This window comes from Prionailurus viverrinus, chromosome A1 (genome assembly GCF_022837055.1).
Source record: "Prionailurus viverrinus isolate Anna chromosome A1, UM_Priviv_1.0, whole genome shotgun sequence".
NCBI classification, from domain to species: domain Eukaryota; kingdom Metazoa; phylum Chordata; class Mammalia; order Carnivora; family Felidae; genus Prionailurus; species Prionailurus viverrinus.
This window is the reverse complement of record NC_062561.1, coordinates 233,822,077-233,840,499: the sequence shown is the minus strand read 5'-3', so window position 1 is coordinate 233,840,499 and position 18,423 is coordinate 233,822,077. Positions and strand designations below refer to the sequence as shown.

The 18,423-nt window shown below is 46.3% G+C and overlaps 1 protein-coding gene across 3 annotated transcripts in view; it reads right to left on the bottom strand.

Annotated features, from left to right (window-relative positions):
- Positions 1–18,423, bottom strand: part of SEMA5A (semaphorin 5A) — a 476,129-nt gene that overhangs the window by 133,846 nt on the left and 323,860 nt on the right. For all 3 annotated transcript variants that reach the window (XM_047864782.1, XM_047864783.1, XM_047864784.1), the window contains exons 9-11: positions 13,131–13,416; positions 9,937–10,072; positions 2,396–2,600 (exon numbers count right to left, since the gene is read on the bottom strand). In XM_047864782.1, the coding sequence (XP_047720738.1) occupies positions 2,396–2,600; positions 9,937–10,072; positions 13,131–13,416 (627 nt within the window). The remainder of the gene's footprint in view (positions 1–2,395; positions 2,601–9,936; positions 10,073–13,130; positions 13,417–18,423) is intronic.

The following is an 18,423-nucleotide window of genomic DNA, read 5'->3' as shown; positions in this document are numbered from 1 at the left end:
GGGTGGCTCAGTCAGTCCAGTGTCCGGCCCTTGATTTCGGCTCAGGCCCACGCCCCACCCCATCGGGCTCTGTGTGCTGATAGGGCTGAGCCTGCCTGGGATTCTCTCTTTCAATCTCTCTCTCTCTCTCTCTCTCTCTCTCTCTCTCTCTCTCTCTGTGCCTCCTCCACTCAGACTCTTCCATCTCTATCTCAAAATAAATAAGTAAACTTACAAAAATTTAAAAAATATCTTCAAGTATTTTATTCCTGTGGGTAAGTTTTAAAAAGTGGTAGAAAAAGTTGCTCTTTGCTAATGACTGAATGTGTGCGTCCTCCCAAAATTCATACTGAAGCCCTGATCTTCAAAGCAATGATATTTCGAGGCGGGGCTTTTGGGAGGTCATTAGGCCGTGAGGGTGGAGCCTCCATAAATGGGATTAGTGCTCTTTTAAAGAGACACAACAGAGATGATCTGTTTCCAGAGTGTGAGGACACAGCAAGGAGTTGGTCATCTACGGAGAATGAATGAGGACGATGACTCTCACCAGAAAACAAATTGGCTAGCACCTTGATCTTGAACTTCCAGCCTCCAGAAGGGTGAGAAATAGATTTGTAGATTAAGCCCTCCACCCCCACCCCACCTATGGTATTTTGTCACGGCAGCCTGAACTAAGACACCAGACACAATTAAAGGACAACGAGAGTGCCATCAGAAACCCTCAGAAGCTCGCTACAAATCATTATAAACACAAGGAAGCAAACCCCACCTTGTTAGGGCCTTGGTTGTGGCAAGGTCAGAATGCTCAGGCTGAGGCCCCTGCTCTGTACCGACCAGCCTCATCTCCCTTCGCCACCTCCACCCCCAGGTACGGATGAGGGACTCAACAGCCGCCTGGAGTTCCAAGATGGCTCTATTCTCCGTGGCAGAGTCAACCAGAACACTTATGAAGAAAAACTAGGGAAACTTCTGGAAAGGTCCAGTTCACTCATTCCTCAACTTGCCACACATCCAGCCCTCTGTGGGGCATTAAGGATAAAAATGGCAGAAACCAAGACCTGATTTCTTCTTATGCTCTAACGAGCAAGACACACACTGCAATGGTAATTCTGTCTTCTCTTAAAAAACACTACAAACTTGAACTCCCAATCCCTTAGGATACCATATCAATCCTCTCTCTTCCAAGCCTTATTCATCATGGATGTTCCACCTAACTTCCTTCCTGCTCCTGACCATAGAGGCACTCATGGCCTCCTTTGTCAATCCCACAGTGACATCCCTGTCCTTACCTGACAACACAGGGGCACTGGCCCCAGCTGACCACTCCTGTACCTTCGCTGTTTCCCTCGTCCTGAAAGGCCAGGTCTTTCTCCTTAGTCAGCTATCACCTTAAATGTCACCTCCTGGGAGAGACCAACCCTCAACAGCCAAGGATGGGAGCCCCCCCCCCACCCCCGCCTCTTGCTAGCCCGTGGCTCTATTCATATCCACATCATAAGCCAGTCACTCTCTCGGTCCTTCCCCTCACCAGCTGGCTGATGTTATGCTGTCCCCAGGAGAGCAGGATGTTGCCAGTCTGTTCACCATCTGACTCATCAGTGCTCATACGAACCACAAAATAGTAAAAATTCAATAAATGTTCGTGACTTCCTGAATAAAATCAACCAGTAGTGGGTATGAGATATTATAAACAACAAAAACAATAGAAACTGTGCTCTGCGAGAAAGGGGTCATTGGACAGGGCACTGGACAGAGGATGTAAGGATGGGGGCAGGCTCCGTGGTGAGGGGACTCTGCACGGGAGGACCTGAAGGCAAGGAAAAGCTGAACAGGTGTGCAGCCTGAGACACGGTCACTGAGGCTGGTCTCAAGCACCCTTTCTGTGCCAGACGCCTGCCTCCAGTACCCAGTTACCTTGGAAACTGGACATGTCTAGCTGTCATCTATAATTTGATAAATAGTGTTGCCGGTTTCTCTTCAAAGTATTTTGTTGTTTATGCCTCCAAACCTATTCTTCAAAATTCTTCTATCTACATCCTACACCAGGAATATCTTGCGAGCACTGTTTGAATCCATTGAAAATCATTATGACAATCCCAGGATAATATTGCACCCAACAATGCCCTCCAATTGCATTGTCTTAAACTATACAAATGAAAATGGTCTTGCCAAGAAAAGCCTTATTTTATGAGCACTTAAGAAATGACAGTTAAGAAACCAGGCGCTGTCTTCCCAACTAAAATTATGGCCAATGTAATGTAAAAAGAGTGAAATTAAGTTCCCTACGAGAAACACAGAGGATGACAAAGACAAGGTTGGTTCGTGGGTTTTGCTGGGTGACAAAGAAGACCGACTTGAGGCTGGACATAGAAATCTCATGCTTAGGAAACTCTTCAGGGGAGGCGCCAACTCCTACCTGTGGCCAGATAGATGATGTGGACGAGCATGTCCCTGCCCTGCACCACGTCGACAGCCAAGTGGGAAAAACGGCTGTTGTCCTCCATGAAAGAGGGCACCGAGGTCACAGGCTGGACCACCTCATGCATCAGGATGAACTTCTGAGCATCCTGCAGATTCCTTTCAGTCAGGTTCATGTACAGGCCCTGGTCCACCGTGCCACACTGCAAAGGAAAACAGGCCGTTACGGGGACCGGCCACCTGGACACGCACTGCTGATCCTGGCCACCCTGGAGGTAGGGGGAATCGGAAGGTTAAGAACTTCAGTGTGCAAACATGTGTGCTTCTCTGCTCTCTCCAAGCTCCCCGTCCCTAGTGTCCCTCCCATTCTAGATTTAAACTCATCACATCTGGGGAGTCTCTCAACTCCATTACAGAAATATATGATCAGATGTTAAAAAGTAATCCGGTAAAAATCAGTGCTGACTTTAATCTGAACACATAGGAATGAAAACTCCCCATCACATGTTGAAGTTACATAGAAGCTGTCTGGCCAAGTGCACACTACTATATCTGCCTGTAAATCAGGTGCCAAAATTGAAAATGCAGCGGTCGAGAACATCATACAGATCTATTACTATCCCTACTGGAACGGTGGGTCTATAAGCAAGATATGGATTCCACGGAGATAGAATTAGGCCATTTTAATCTGTCAATGAAGTAATATTATTCCAGTAAATTTCACATGGGTACAAGGTACTGGTGGCTTTATTGTCTTGTGCTCATTCTCTAAGCCAGAGGGAGGGAGGAAGGGAGAAGTGGAAAGAGGAGGGTAAAGGAAGAAACCAGGAAGAAGGGAAGGAAAGAGATGTTGAGACAGAGGAGCCACCATGAACATGAATCTGGTATATAAAAGGGGGGAAAAATCAGGCCCGGCAATGCTGAGAAGGGAATCCAGAGCTGGGCTGTGGAGAGACGGGCAGGTACCTGTGCAGGATGGTTTTGGGCAAGGATAAGGCAGACAGCGGGGTGGGAAAGGGAGAAAAGCTTTCCTGGGGCAGAGCACACAATCAGAGAATCCCCACCGATCTTTCTCAACTCTTTCCGAAGCTTGAATCCTGGGGCCAACAAAGACTAACCCCCAGCAGAACTTCCCATAAGCAAGTTTGACGGAAACAGATTTCCCTGTCCATACCATCTGAGACTGCCGTTGATAACACGTCATTTCTAATACTTGGTTTTATCACAGGTTACAGGGGGAAAAGTGTAAGATGGAAACTGCTTTTTAAAAATAGATGAGGGGCGCCTGGGTGGCGCAGTCGGTTAAGCGTCCGACTTCAGCTCAGGTCATGATCTCCTGGCCCGTGGGTTCGCACCCCGCGTCGGGCTCTGGGCTGACAGCTCAGCGCCTGGAGCCTGCTTCCGATTCTGTGTCTCCCTCTCTCGGCTCCTCCCCCACCCATGCTCTGTCTTAAGAAAGAAAAAGAAAAAATAAAATAAAAATAGGTGATAGTTTTTTGTAGCACTTGATAAAAATGCCCTACATGCTGTAAAATGATAAGCCGGTTGTAAAATTAGAGAGTGTCAGAAATGGATCCCGAGTCTTGTCCAATGTGCAATGTCCCATTTCCTTGCAGGGACAGCCCCTATGCCAGGCGACGGGTCCACAGGTGATGGGATCATGGCCAGGTGAAGGGCTCCACGCTGCTGCCCCAGGAGCCATGCGGTCTCAAGTAAGACGCTGCTTCTTAGCTTCTGTCTCTACCTATAAAGTAGCTAGAAAAACACTCGCTCTATTCACTTCCCAGGGCAGTTGTGAGGCCAGCTGAGATCATCAGTGGAAGGCATTTGTAAATTAATTGAAAGTGCCTGTAGATGCCAAGGAACAAAACAGTGTGCCTGGCACAGAGAAGCCATTCAACCAATGGCAAATCTGTCTTGTAGCAGGACAGCAATTCTATGGTCCACTGGGCTTCAGTGGCCAGAGGGAGATGCATGAATAAGTAAAGGAAGGAATCAATGGGTGAATACACAGGCAGCTGCTCATGGGACAGGGGGCTGTGCTAGGAGATTTCACATCGTCATCATATTTAACAGCAGCACTTAAGGGACAGGGACGTTGCTTGTTAACAAATGTGTTACAAAATCAAAGTACTCTCCCAGACTCCGTCTGAGGTCTACTCAGGTGAGCTCTGGCTCTGAGAGTGACTTTGTGTTTGCCAGATTGCTCTTCCTGAAACTGAAGACGGTGCTTAAGCATAGGTGGCACTTAGTTACCTACTTGTTGGGTGAAGTTTAACACACAGGTTTTGTGTCTTAGGCACAGTGTGTGGTTTTTGTTGTTGTTGTTGTTGTTTTTTAATGCATCGCAGAAATCAGGAGTCATAACACAAAACTGAGGGCCTTGTGCTGCCCTCGAGGAATCTGGGGGTCTGCGAGAGCCTGGGGGCCTCCTTGGACTAGAGCTGGGTAGTAGGACCACTGACCTCCCCTTATCATTTTTTTTTACCCTGGACCCCGTATCTTAAGTCATCAACCTGAACTGCCATTGTGATATTGTGACTCGTAAGAAATACATATTTGGTTTTTGTCCTCTTTCTGACACACAGCTCCCAAAACCATGGGAATTTTTTAAGTGTCAAGAGCAGTAAAGGTGCCTTTTGTCATGTTAACGAGGCACCTCTGGGCCAGTTGGCTAGAGACCCAATCACATAATTAGAAGATAGGGAACTTTCAGCCCACCCCTGAACTCCAGGGAGGGGAGAGGGGATGGAGACGGAGTTCAATCACCAATAACCAATGATTCAATCAATCTTGCCTATGTAACGAAGCCTCCATAAAACCCAAAAGGGACAGGGTTCAGATGGTTTCTGGGTTGGTGAACATGTGGAGATTTAGGGCTCAGAGAGGGCACGGAGTAGCTCTGTGCCTTTCCCCAGACCTGGCCTGGTGTATCGCCTCCAGAGTTAGGTCGTTTCATAACAAACCAGCAATCTAGTCAATAAAATGTTTCTCTGAGTTCTGTGAGCCCCACTAGCAAAGTAATTGAACCCAGGGCAGCGATCATTGGAACTTTCCATTGGTAACCAGAGGTTCCAAAGCACAGGTGAGGAACTGGACTTCAGATCAGCACCTGAAGTGGCAAGAGGTGGGGCAGAAGGCTTGTAGAGCTGACCCTTGTACCTGTGAGATCCGATGCTCTCTCCTGGTAAATAGTGTCCGAATTGAGTTGAATGGTAGGACACCCAGACGGTGCTGGGAAATTACTTCATGGTACGGGAAAAACTACCACACATCGGAACTGGGTAACAACATCATTGGCCAGGAACTAATTTTGAACTCCGCTCTACGATGTCTTGGTTTATTTTTCCAGCCTATAATAAATATCTCACCCAAGGATTCTTTCTCATATTTTGAAAGCTATTTAGATTTACAGTATATATTTATTGGGTCGTAAGTAACCCATCTAGCTCTCTAATGCGCTGCAAATTCTCTAGCTGTGCCTCACACACTGGGTTCCCGCAGGGGTCTCTGTGACACCTTGGGGACTCCGTGCAAGAGGGTAACAAGACAAATGTCACGGTCCTCAAGTGGGTTACAAACCACAATGGTTGTCTTGCTAACACTTCTGAAAGTAATAAAGACAGTCGTTCGACTAATTTTTTTAATGCTATAATACTTGCATTTTTGTTTGTTGCAGAGACAATAGATCCCATCCTCTTTCCAGTTTGCTGGAGTTTTGTGCAGCTCCACAATCACCCGGCCTCGTGCTCAGAGTGCCCGATCTGATTGGCTCTCTTCTTCCCATCTTACTGCAAACGTGCGCTGTGCATCACAGGGTCCCGAGGACCTGGTCAACCCCTTCATTTGGCCCAAGAATGACCTCCTCATCTGTCTGACCACTTAAGGGTCTGTTTTCCATTTTGGCTCCATCATTTCTGATTGGTGGTTGTCAAAAACGCACAGAAAATCGCGGAGTCTGTCCACTGGGTCTGGATGGTGTTTCCTGTTACCGACCAATGCTGTTTTCCTAGTGAAGTTCAGGGCCAAGATGACTTGGACCGCAGGCTCTAACGGGGTAGGCTTCCACAGAACTACTTACGGTGGTTTCTAGATTGCAACTATAAAAACACTATCTTTTGCGGTTTTGTTATTGTTCTCAATTGAGGTTTCTGTATTACATCTTACAAAATGAGGCACTGTCCTTCCCGACCCATTCTTCTTCCTGAACCTGAATCACATTTCTGTTCCTCCAACTAACTTGCTAGTTCTTATTATAAATGCTGCATAAAATTCCAAATGTCACTAGGCAAACAAGAATGGAAAAAACTGAACCACTTCTCACTGTTGGTTACTGCAAACATAACGACTAGTGGAAGGATCCTTAATGCAAAATGTATTCCCACCCTGTGCCAGCTACATGGTCTCATGAATATCAGTAAGGATGCCAATGCTATCATGGTTACCAAATACGATAAACCAAAAGAAAACCATTGGTACATTTTTGTACCAGAAAATATACAAGGAATTGTCATCATCTAAAATTTGAGTTCCCCTGGGGCGCCTGGGTGGCTCAGTCAGTTGAGCGTCTGACTTCGGCTCAGGTCACGATCTCGCGGTTGACGAGTTCGAGCCCCGTGTCGGGCTCTGTGCTGACAGCTCGGAGCCTGGAGCCTGTTTCGGATTCTGTGTCTCCCTCTCTCTCTGACCCTCCCCCGTTCATGCTCTGTCTCTCTGTCTCAAAAATAAATAAACATTAAAAAAAAATTTAAATTTTAGTTCCCTGTAAATCTTAAATTCTACCCTAACAAGTTAAGCCCAGCTAAGCAAGCTTCCTGCCTGAAATGCATGTCATATTTGCGCAAGCTTCATTTGTTATATGGCATGAACCTACTCCCATCTCATAAACGTGAGTAAGCCTCTCTGTGTGACACTGGCATTATAAAACCAGAGGCCCGTGGCCTTAGGAAATGAGAGATTTTGCTGTGTGCTACAAATATGTTCAGACAAAAGGGCTAAAAGTTATCCACTGCCTGGAGGTGGTAAGGCATCAGGGGTTTATTAAGTCACTGTTCATTATGAAGACTTTTGCAATAGAAACATCAAGGCATTAAGAGTACACTGTAAATAAAGGGAGCATCTTCGTTAATTGTTTTTCACCTTCAGGACTTTACAAAGCACCTTCTTAAGAGCAATGATATATTCCACTGTCAGGATTTTACGGAGGGTCTTCTTAAACAGTTACGCTGTACCCCATCATCTGAGGACAGGGAGAAATTCAGATGGAGACTCAACAAAGGGGCAAAGCATCAATGTTCAGTTAATAATGACATAAACTGTCTATGCCATGAGGAGCCGTGGTCACTTCAGGTTTGGTTCCCACTAAGCTGTTAGCCGCTTGACCTGTGATATGAATCTCTTTGTACTGAACCAGTACTGAGTTTTCTGAGTAGCGGGGCTAGGGTAATACATATAAATTGGTTACTCGGTTTCCTGACTTCTAAAGCATGGATGACGATGCCTACCTTACAGAGCTGGGGAGAGGAGACAGCAGGGCAGGTATATAAAGCATTGACACAATGTTGGACCCCAGAAGGCACCCAGTGAATGGTCCCTAAGAGTCACCTTCTCCAACTACATTCTACAGTCAGCAAGGCACATTAATCAATATTACCAAAGTTTATTCCTAAAATATTCCTGTGCCTTCGTATCCCACTTTCCTCATCTTATTGATGAGAACGAGAGACAGAAGATGCTAACAGAATGCCCCAGTAAAGCAGCCAAATGGGAAAGAGGTTGTAAAAACCACCCATCTGTCCCCAATCCCATGCTCTTAAATTACCAAAAAATTAATTTAAAAAAATTCTTTCAAAACAGTTACAATTGAACGGTCCCTGCCAAAGTCCAAGGAAGGTATAAAATAACTGAACCCTTTCTGTACTCCTAGTTTTCTCAAAAGCCAAAAGTTTTAGGTGTTGGGATGATCAACCAACCAGAACGTGGACGCCCGGGTACAGAACCCAGTTCTAACTCGGGTTAGTTACGGTAACTAGTGGTCTTTTAGCCAGAAGAGGGTGGGGCTTTGCATTGGAGGACTGGCGTTGAGATCTCAGCTCAGCGACTGATCAGCCAGTGTCCTTGGCCGGACTGAATCTCTGCACGGAGGCTCGGCACCCCTCTCTGTCTGTGGGAGAATTTGTCACTGATCCCAACACCGTTGCCAGTGGGCAACATGATGAGCACAGAGTCTTGAACGTGGCGGTACTAAAAATTACACGCACGATGACGACAATGATCGTATGAGCATCCATGTCAGAAGGGGGGTCCTCGAGGGAAGCCTGCTGCTGCGGTCTGAATGTTTGTGTCTCCCCCAAACGCATATGTTGAACCCCCAACCCTCAAGGTGGCTGTCTTTGGAGATGGGGCCTGGAAGGGAGTAATTAAGGTTCAGTGGGTTCACAAGGGTGGGGCCTTGATCCCACAGGATTAGGGTCTCTCCCCAGTCACTGGGGAAAGGCTACGTGAGGACACAGTCAGAAGGTGGCCATTTTTTTTTTTTTTTTTTTTTTTTTTTTTTTTTTTTTTTTCAACATTTATTTATTTTTGGGACAGAGAGAGACAGAGCATGAACGGGGGAGGGGCAGAGAGAGAGGGAGACACAGAATCGGAAACAGGCTCCAGGCTCTGAGCCATCAGCCCAGAGCCCGACGCGGGGCTCGAACTCACGGACCGCGAGATCGTGACCTGGCTGAAGTCGGACGCCCAACCGACTGCGCCACCCAGGCGCCCCAGAAGGTGGCCATTTTTAAGAGAGGAAGCGATTCACCAGAAACTGAATCAGCCAGAACCTTGATCTTGGACTTCCAGCCTCCAGAACTGTGACGAAACATACGTCTGTCATTCACGCCGCCCAGTCGGTGGTATTTTGTGATGGCCGCCTGAGCAGACTAATACACCTGCTGACGGACCAGACATGAGGAAATCACATTTCTTTTGGTCCCAGCTTCTTCTGAACATCGGAAGATGAGAGAAAATGACGTGGAGCCCCTTATAGCTCCAACATCCTGCAATTTTGTGATTCGTGAGCTAATGGCCACCACCTGCTCTGCTTCCCCCCAGCTGCACCATCACGTCCCACTCACCCCGACAGGAAATCTCCCCACGTTCACCAATTAGTGCTCTAATTCTGTTTGTGCGTCTCCACTGCTCTGTGCCCTGGGCTCCATTCACTACGGCGTCATTCATTAGGGATCAGAGCTTCTGGGGACACAGGGTCCGCCATCATTAGCACTAATTGAAGCTTGGCTTCCCAGCCTGCTGCTTTATTCTGGCCTTTTTCAGCTCAGCCTCGGCGTCCCAGCTGACAAAAGGCCCCTTTTCGGCCCGGGGCACCTCAGCGGACAAAAGGCCTCGGCCATATTCCGTGAGCCAGGCTGAGCGTGGGCTCGTCCGTGAGGGTCAGGGGGGACCCCAGCTGCGTTGTGCATGTACCCAGCTTTACACTGTCCCAGGCTGTCTACACGAGAGGAATGAGTGCCTTCTCCACCCCCCTGAAATTACCTGGAAGTTGGGGTTGGGGTTGGGATACGGCAGCCAGGCGGAGCGCGAGTTCTCCTGGTACTTGAAGGGCCCGTTGAAGGCCTGGGAGACGGCACTCAGGTTGAAGACACACACGGCCGAGGCAGCGATGCTGTTCCTGGGGGGAGGGGGAGGGGGAGGGAAGAAAGAGGAAGGGGGGCAGGTCAGAGTCCTGCGGGGACCCCTAGCGCAGGCACCTTCCGGAGAACCTCAGGATCACAGTGTCCTAAGTCCCCCCCACCCCACCAAGGGATGAAGCCAAAGCAGTAACTGATGTCACTCTGTGGTCTCCTTGTGGGAGAACAAACACTTGGGTGCAGAAACAAGACTATTTAGCGGTTATGACACTTCTAATCCTGCCGGATGGGATTAATTCACTCAGCCGCAACAAGAGGACAGAGGGTTGTGAAGAGCCGTATGTCAGGCCTTTTAAAAACAGGAGGAAAAAGACGTTCTCCTCCGGGGGCTGGAGCCTCTCAACGGCCCGGGTGGCTCTTGTCCCAACTGTTCATCTGGTTCTTTCAGACGGCGGCGGGCAAACTGTGGCTGCTGCTTCTTTTTGTTAGATCCCCAGAGAGCGGTGTCTGTTTGCAAGCCTTTCAAAAATAATCAACCGAAAGCATTTTGCAAAAAGTCCCTGTCAGAGACCCTTCATTTATGTACATTTTTTTTTAATTCGAAAAGCATTTTAAGTCCGAAGGGTCAGAGAGAAAAATTTGACATGGCACTGACATAGGAAATCTCGAAACCTTAAATCAGAGTTCAGGCTCTGCCGAGACAGCTGTAAATGAGAGGCTCTCAGGAGTCCGGCGCCCTTTTGCTAACTGTGGAAACAGCAAAATATGGTCTGGTTAAAGAAATCTGCTTTTTTCGAGCACGGCTCGGGTTTTTGCTGTCTGTGAGCCACCATTTTTGGACACCCGGGAACACGATGGTAAAACCTTCAGCGACTCCACGCGGTAGTAAGTAGGCCATTTCCTGCAGCCCAGCTCATGGCCAGGGGGTGAGAAAACCACCCAGTCCTAGGGCAGAATGAGCGAGGGGAGCGACCTTCATCCCCACTCCCCAGTGCTAAGAGACCTTGATGAATATACAGAGGCAAAGCAAATGATGAGCAGCAACACCAGAGAGCTGAGCCACAGCGTGATGTACTCATTCACTGCTGGCTGCCCCCCATCATCATTTTCTTTCAGTCTGGAGCAAGTCTTGTCAAGAATGTGGTCATCTGTCCAGAAGGTAAGATCAAGGCTGAGACATGAGAAGGAAGAGAGGTGGGGCGTATGGTGGAACTAGAAATGGATGGGTCCGAAAGTTCTTCCCAAGACCTGGTGAGATTAAGTGTTCGAGACAGAAAGGAAAGATCTAGTGATTCTATCTCTAATATAGATAGACAAATGATAGATAGGTAGATAGACACATAGATGATAGATAGATTGATAGATAGTAGATGATAGATGATAGATAGATAGATAGATAGATAGATAGATAGATAGATGATAGATGATAGATAGTAGATGATAGATAGATAGATAGATAGATAGATAGACAGACAGACAGATATAGATAGATGCTATATACTGGGTGATGTCCAATATGATGGACACTTGCAACACTAAACAAATCGTCTGGAATAGTCTGAAACTTATTTTTGCGAGTGTCTAAATTGACCATTGAACAGTCCATACGCAGTATTTCCATAACTTTTTAAATTGTCTTTGCCCAGAGCCAGGGGAATGAACAGCTAAGTAAGCCCAGCTCCCATTGTGTGTAAAATTGATGTCAAGTCAGCAACTGAACATTCATCTTGCGCAGCCGACGCGATTTCTTAAACCGGGTTTTGGAAAGCAAATCAGCTTCAGAAACTATAAATTGATTTTTTCAAAGAAATGTATCAAGGAGGGAAAATAAGCTCTGGGGTTGAAAACCAGATTTACAATGAAGGTGGTCATGGTGGGGTGGGGGTGGGTGGGGCACCATCCATTTCAGGCTTCTTCTAACTTCGTGTCAAAAAGAAGACTCTTCACGGAGTAATGTTATTATCGAGTGACTGTTAACACTTAAGCTCAGCAGGGCAGAGGACAGAGGGAAAGAGTAACATGGAAGGAAGGAGCAGATCAAGTGGTTCTACAGCAGTTCCCGGGTAGGCATCCTCGATTCTCCCAGGACCCCGGGGTTTCCCTGGGATGCAGGACTCGTCTAGATGCTGAAGCTGGGAGGATCCCAGACAAGCCAGGATGGCTGGTCATCCCACACTCTTTATCAGCACTTTCAAACTGCCTTGATTCCATTTTTTCTGCATTGTTAAGTTGCCAGAATAGAGACTCAAAGATGGTCCGAAGCAGAGTCCACACTGCGGACCACGGTTACCACTGAAAGGGGGCCCAGAGTCTGAGTATGAAAAGGGGATCTGTCACCCCTGGGGGCGGGATGTGATCCTGTCGAATCTTTCACTGCACACCAGCAAAGAATGGGAAATAGATGTGGGTCACGCTACAACTCCACCAGAGTAAGAGTGAACGAAAGATCAGGAAACTTCACATGCTTTCCCTTATCCAAAATTTATCAGTTCTGGAGCTAGGAGTATCACCTCCCACAAGAAAAACAAAAAGATGTTATCGTTTTTTTCAAGGATATTTTTAAAGTACAGTCATCATTTTAGAAAAGCCTGCCCAGGTTAGCCGTCTCCTAGAACAACGGTTGAAAATGCAGCTACGGGAAAGTGACGATGTGCATTTCACTTACTACCGGAGGTGTGGGCACGAAATATACCACTCAAAGATCAGACTCAGAAAACACTGCCTTCATTGTGCCCAAATGCATAACTGCATATGGAAAAAAAATGCACCTAATATGTACCAGCATTTCAGACAGTGCCCAGAACACATTGGTGAATCAGGAAGGAGAAAATTACAGTCCGGTAACTTGATGCTACAATTACCTAAGGACAGATTGAAACTCTTTTTGCTTCACTTTATTTCCCGAATACCAAGTCTCAGAAATCACACTGTATTTGCATAATATTTAATTCATACTCAAACATTCCTTTGGCCGTTGGCCCAGTAAAATAAGAAAGATTTCCTTTAAAGCAACTTTCCAACTTCTCAAAGGTCAAAGAACAGCAGACGCATGCACCATGGACAGAGGAGCAGGGAAAGAATTTTCTTCCAGTTACTTACACGTTGGTGGTAAAGATGCCATAGATCAGATCCAGCTCGGGCAGGAAGAAAGTGCTCTGCAGCTCGTTGTAGTAAAAGGGGACCTCCCCGGGCCGGGAGCAGTTCAGGCGAGCCTTCATGAACGTGGTCCAGGTGTCCTCCAGTAGGAACCGCCCCCCGATGTCATTCTTGCAGACCCGGGCAGCTCTGGAGAACACGGTTTTCCCACAGTCGTGCTCCACGGCGTTTTCTCGGAAAAAGAAGTAGGTGAAATTTCCGATGTCGTAAGATGACACGAAGTTTGGTTCTGGAGACAAGAGGGAAGAAGAAAAGTGTGAACATTCATATGGTATCTCTGTATGTCTTACCTCCTCAGTGTTTTTTCCAAGGACACATGCTTTTGTGCAGACAATGCCTGGCTCCTAAGGGACGAACGAGAGCCCCATGAGCAGCTCGGTGACCTGTGCTAAGGACAGAACACTGTACACAAGTCCTAAGTGGCAAGGAATCGCCCGCACGATTCCACACGTAAGCATCCTGAGTTAACACAGCACCCAGTCACAGGACGCTAATGCCATAAAAACTGGGCAGCAACTTTTGCAATAGACTTTTAAAGCAACATATACTCGTTTATTTGTATATCGTGACATGCTCTTCAGAAAGAGTGGGACGGGGGCGCCTGGGTGGCTCAGTAGGTTGAGCGTCTGTCTGACTTTGGCTCAGGTTATGATCTCACAGTTCCTGGCTTTTTGTCCCATGTCGGGCTCTGCACTGACAACCTCAAAGGTCAAAGAACAGTAGACTCAGAGCCTGGAGCCTGCTTTGGACTCTGTGTCTCCCTCTGTCTCTCTGCCCCTCCCCTGCTTGTGCACTTTCTCTCTTTCTCTCAAAAATAAATAAATAAATATACAAAAAAAGAAAGAGTGGGAGAAAATGAGATGAAAAATATGCAATGCGATTCAGAACATAGGAGCACGATGGTACCCTGTTTGTGTACAAGACAACAAAATTCTTTGATCTTACTCGTACACGGGAGTATGACCGACATAACTTATGTGCTTTTTTAGCGAGAACCTTAAGATGGTTTTCATTTGTGAAAACTGAAATAAAAACTGAAACTATCAGCTTAGTGTCCTGAATTAGCTTTAGCAATTCCAGTTACTATGGTGACCATGTAACTGTGAGAATCGACTCTGATTTTCTCATTTCTGGGTTGCTGGAGAATCCATATAGAAGAGCGGAGTGTGTTGAGATGGGGGTCACTGCCTTCCAGCTTCCTGGTCTCATAATTAGCTTAAAAATAGGGATTCAGAAAGGACAAAATTATGGCAAAACCTTTACTCCATCGCCAAGCTCATGAAGAGTTTAAGAGTCCTATAGTTTGTCAACTGAATTTCATATCTACCCTTCATAGTGTTATGTTCATAGCTTCTTGTTTGAGCCCATTGATGATAGAAATGATACCCTTTCAGACACGGACACACCTTAGCATTTATCTTTATACAAATTCTAATAATCAAGTTTGATTCTTACTCTTTTTTTTTTCAATATATGAAATTTATTGTCAAATTGGTTTCCATACAACACCCAGTGCTCATCCCAAAAGGTGCCCTCCTCGGTTCTTACTCTTTTCTCTATTGCTAGGAGCTTACAATTCAATTAGCCAGTGTCTCAATTTTATAGGGCCATTAAGATAATATGGCGATAAACCTTTGCGTTCAAAATAAATGGAAAGATACACACAACAACTGTATCCACAGGGACATATTTCAGGGACAATTAGTTGGGGGAGGGGGCAATTCAACTGGCCTTGGACTTTGCCAGATCCAATTAGATTGTTCCAGCAGACATGTTACTGGCACGACGACTAAAGTATGTTTGGCCACAAGACAACCCATTACTAGTAACAGTAAGACACACAGCAGGCCCACCTCCAATGTGAAATGCGGACACTGATTGAGAGGTGGCACTGACTACACTACCATCCTGTCCAGAAAGCTGTCGCCAGTGTTCAAGTAACACATATATTGGATATCACCCCCGAATGTCTCCCTTTAATTCAACTTTCCATTGTAGAGCTGTAACAATATTCTTTAAGTTGTATAAGTTGTACGTGCAACGTGTCCTCCTCCCCAGTCCATGATATTGTTAAGTCATTTAAGCACATGAAGTAATAAAGAACTCAAAAAGAACTGATTTTCATTTATAAACTGCCAAACATGCTATTATGTTACAGCTGCTTTAACCTGAAATGGATAGAAAGAAAACTGGACTGCATCACAATGTGGGAGATGGAACTCAGATATACTGTCTGTACGGTATGCTTTAATACCGGAGAGAGATGCTCACAAAGCAGGAGGATACACATCTCTGACCGGTGTTCTGGGAACACACAGCCAAATACTGGGGAGCTTTTTGAATCTGTGTTCACTGAGCCTCCAAAAGAGAATTACTCGTTGAAGGAGACCCCAAAAGCAAAGATATGGAACAAGTGCCAAACTGTATTTGGTTTCTGAAGAAGACATTCACCCATATGTTTAATTCGAAAGGGAAGACTAAATCGTTTCAGAACGCGTCCTGCACCCAGGCACTCCAACCAGGTGGTACGGTTTGATCGTTGTACTAAAAACAAAACAAAACAAAAAAAACATCGTCCCGATCATCATCATCATCATCAACAACAAGGACCACAAAGCTTATCTAAAATGGAGAAAACAGGGGCGCCTCGGTGGCTCAGTCAGTTAAGCGTCTGACTCTTGGTTTCGGCTCAGGTCATGATCTCACGGCTCAGGAGTTCAAGCCCTGCCTCGGGCTTGGCGCTGACGGTACGGAGCCTGCTTGGGATTTTCTCTCTCCCTCTCTCTCTGCCTCTTCCCTGCTCATGCTTCCCCCCCCCCCTTTCTCAAAATAAATAAATAAATAAACTTAAAAGATAAATAAAATGGAGAAAACAAAGAAAGAAGGTGGAGGACTGGATGTGTCCAGTCTAGGGCCACAGTTACTAACACATGTGGATGAGGTTGGGCAAAGTCCACAGGATTTATGAAAACACCCTCACGGAGACCTACTCCTGCTACTGGGCAAAACAGAATGGAAACCAGAGTAAATGTCCCTAGGAAGACTTGAGCAAGAAAATGAGAAGAGACAAAGGTAAAAGTGATCTTTCATGGTTTCTTCCAGTCAAGGTTGAGTCTATTAATCTTAAAAAACAGCTACAGAATGCTAAGGCTCCCGTGCCAGGCTCTATGCTCGGTTCTTCATACTCCTCTGCTCATTCAACTCACAAAAACCATAGAGGTAGGTGCTGTGTTATTACTCATTGGTAATCTGTCCAAGCTCACACAACTAGCGATGGGCATGGGGTGGGGGGTTATGTCCTGGATCTGGACAGTCTGACCACAGAGCGTAGGCACTTACCATTACACTACACTGAAACAAACAAACAAACAAACAAAAACAATGGACTACGAGGGAATAATTGACTCTGCGTTAACTGTATTCAAGAATAAAAGTTAGTGTTCTGGAAAACGCTTTAGAAACCAAAGCGGGGAGCAGGTTTTCTCAGAAACACAAATGCCCAGATGAAACTTACCCTGCAGCTATCAGGGACCTCAGGAATGACACAGGGAAGGAAAAGCAGGAGGAAGGAGGCAACAATCCAAGGGCTTATTAAGCAAGAATCCTGCTGGGAAGCGTCTGTCCGGCTCCAGAGATGCTATTTCAGATGGCGCCACCACCGCCCCAGAGAGCCCGCGAGTGCCTGTTGGGGCATCGAGGCCACGTTCATAGTCTGCCCCACTGGACCACGTCACTCAGATTTCTGCTCGAAGGGGAAGACTGGGTAACACCATGCAGACTGGCCCACAGCCTCCTCTTCCCACAGAGAACCTCCACCGTCTCTCCAAACCACCCTGAAACAAGTCTGCGATAGGATGACAGAGCGCATTTTAGACAGAAACGCTCGAACACGTTATTTCCCGCTGAGAAACTGGGGAAGAACTTGTGTTCAATGTGTAGCAGACACTGTTCTCTAACCCAGCACAGGCAATTTAGTCAAGGAGCTAAGTGACACTTGGAGATGCATCCTGCCGTCCTGCAGTGGTCCTTCAGGATGGGGATGGGTCCCTGACTGTGTGAACTGCCGTCAGATCAGGAAGCCCGTCTCCTGGAAAGCAGAGCCCTTTGAAACTCGGCTAGCATCCTGCTCCTTCTCCAAAGACAATACAAAAGCAGGGATCGTTGTTAGACAGACAGCCACGTCTCTCTCCCATTTGCAGATATCAATCTGGAGGCAGGGGATGTTTGAATCTCACCAGGCGCTACAACAAGATGCACATTGTTTCCCTCCCATTATTTAAGTTCTGTCTCTTGTTAAAATGCAATTCGCCACAAACCAGTGATCTGTCGCTCCTGAGTGAACTGAACAAGTCATAAATCAGGCCCTGCCTTCTTGTCTACAATGAATGTGAGTGCGTGAAAGAGAGATCTGAGCGGTCCTTTATTCTTTACTGTCATTAGAGCTCTACACGAATAGTAGGTGTGCTGCTAATTCAGAAAAAAACCGACATGAGTATATGTCAGCTCACCATAAATCTATGCATGGAGAAGCTGGTTTTTTTCTCATGTTTAGAAAACATACTGAGTTACGGATTACAGAGCATGTTACAAAATCTGTCACGTCGCAAGAGGAGATATGGTTCGTGATACCAGGACTTTTATTTTCTACGTTTACTTATTAGTGGCCATGCAGATAGGGGTAAGAGAAGAGATTCATAATAGAATAAACAAGAGTAATGAGAAGAACAAAAGCTTCAACATTTTCGAGAAGATCCGGACCATGTAAAATCAGATGCTGAACGTCAATATGGATCCTTCCTTTCTATATTCTTTCTATTGCAACACCTACTGCGTCAGGCTGGAGGTGCCTCATGTTCAGGAGTGACCAGATCATTAGCAGTTTCTTCATATAGAAATATTTCTTGGGGCACCTGGGTGGCTCATTCAGTTAAGCGTCCGACTTCGGCTCAGGTCAAGATCTTGTGTTTCGTGAGTTCAAGCCCCGTGTCAAGCTCTGTGCCGACAGCTGAGCCTGGAACCTGCTTCAGATTCTGTGTCTCCTTCTCTCTCTGCCCCTCCCCCCACTCATGCCCTATCTCTGTCTCAAAAAAAAGAAAAAGAGAAAAGAAATATTTGTCCACATTGACGAGAATGGATGTGGAAGACAGGAATTCTGATTTTCCAACTCTACAAAAATGTTACTAGAATCACAATCTATCATAAATCCTTTCTCAATCAAAGGCCACCTTGCAATACA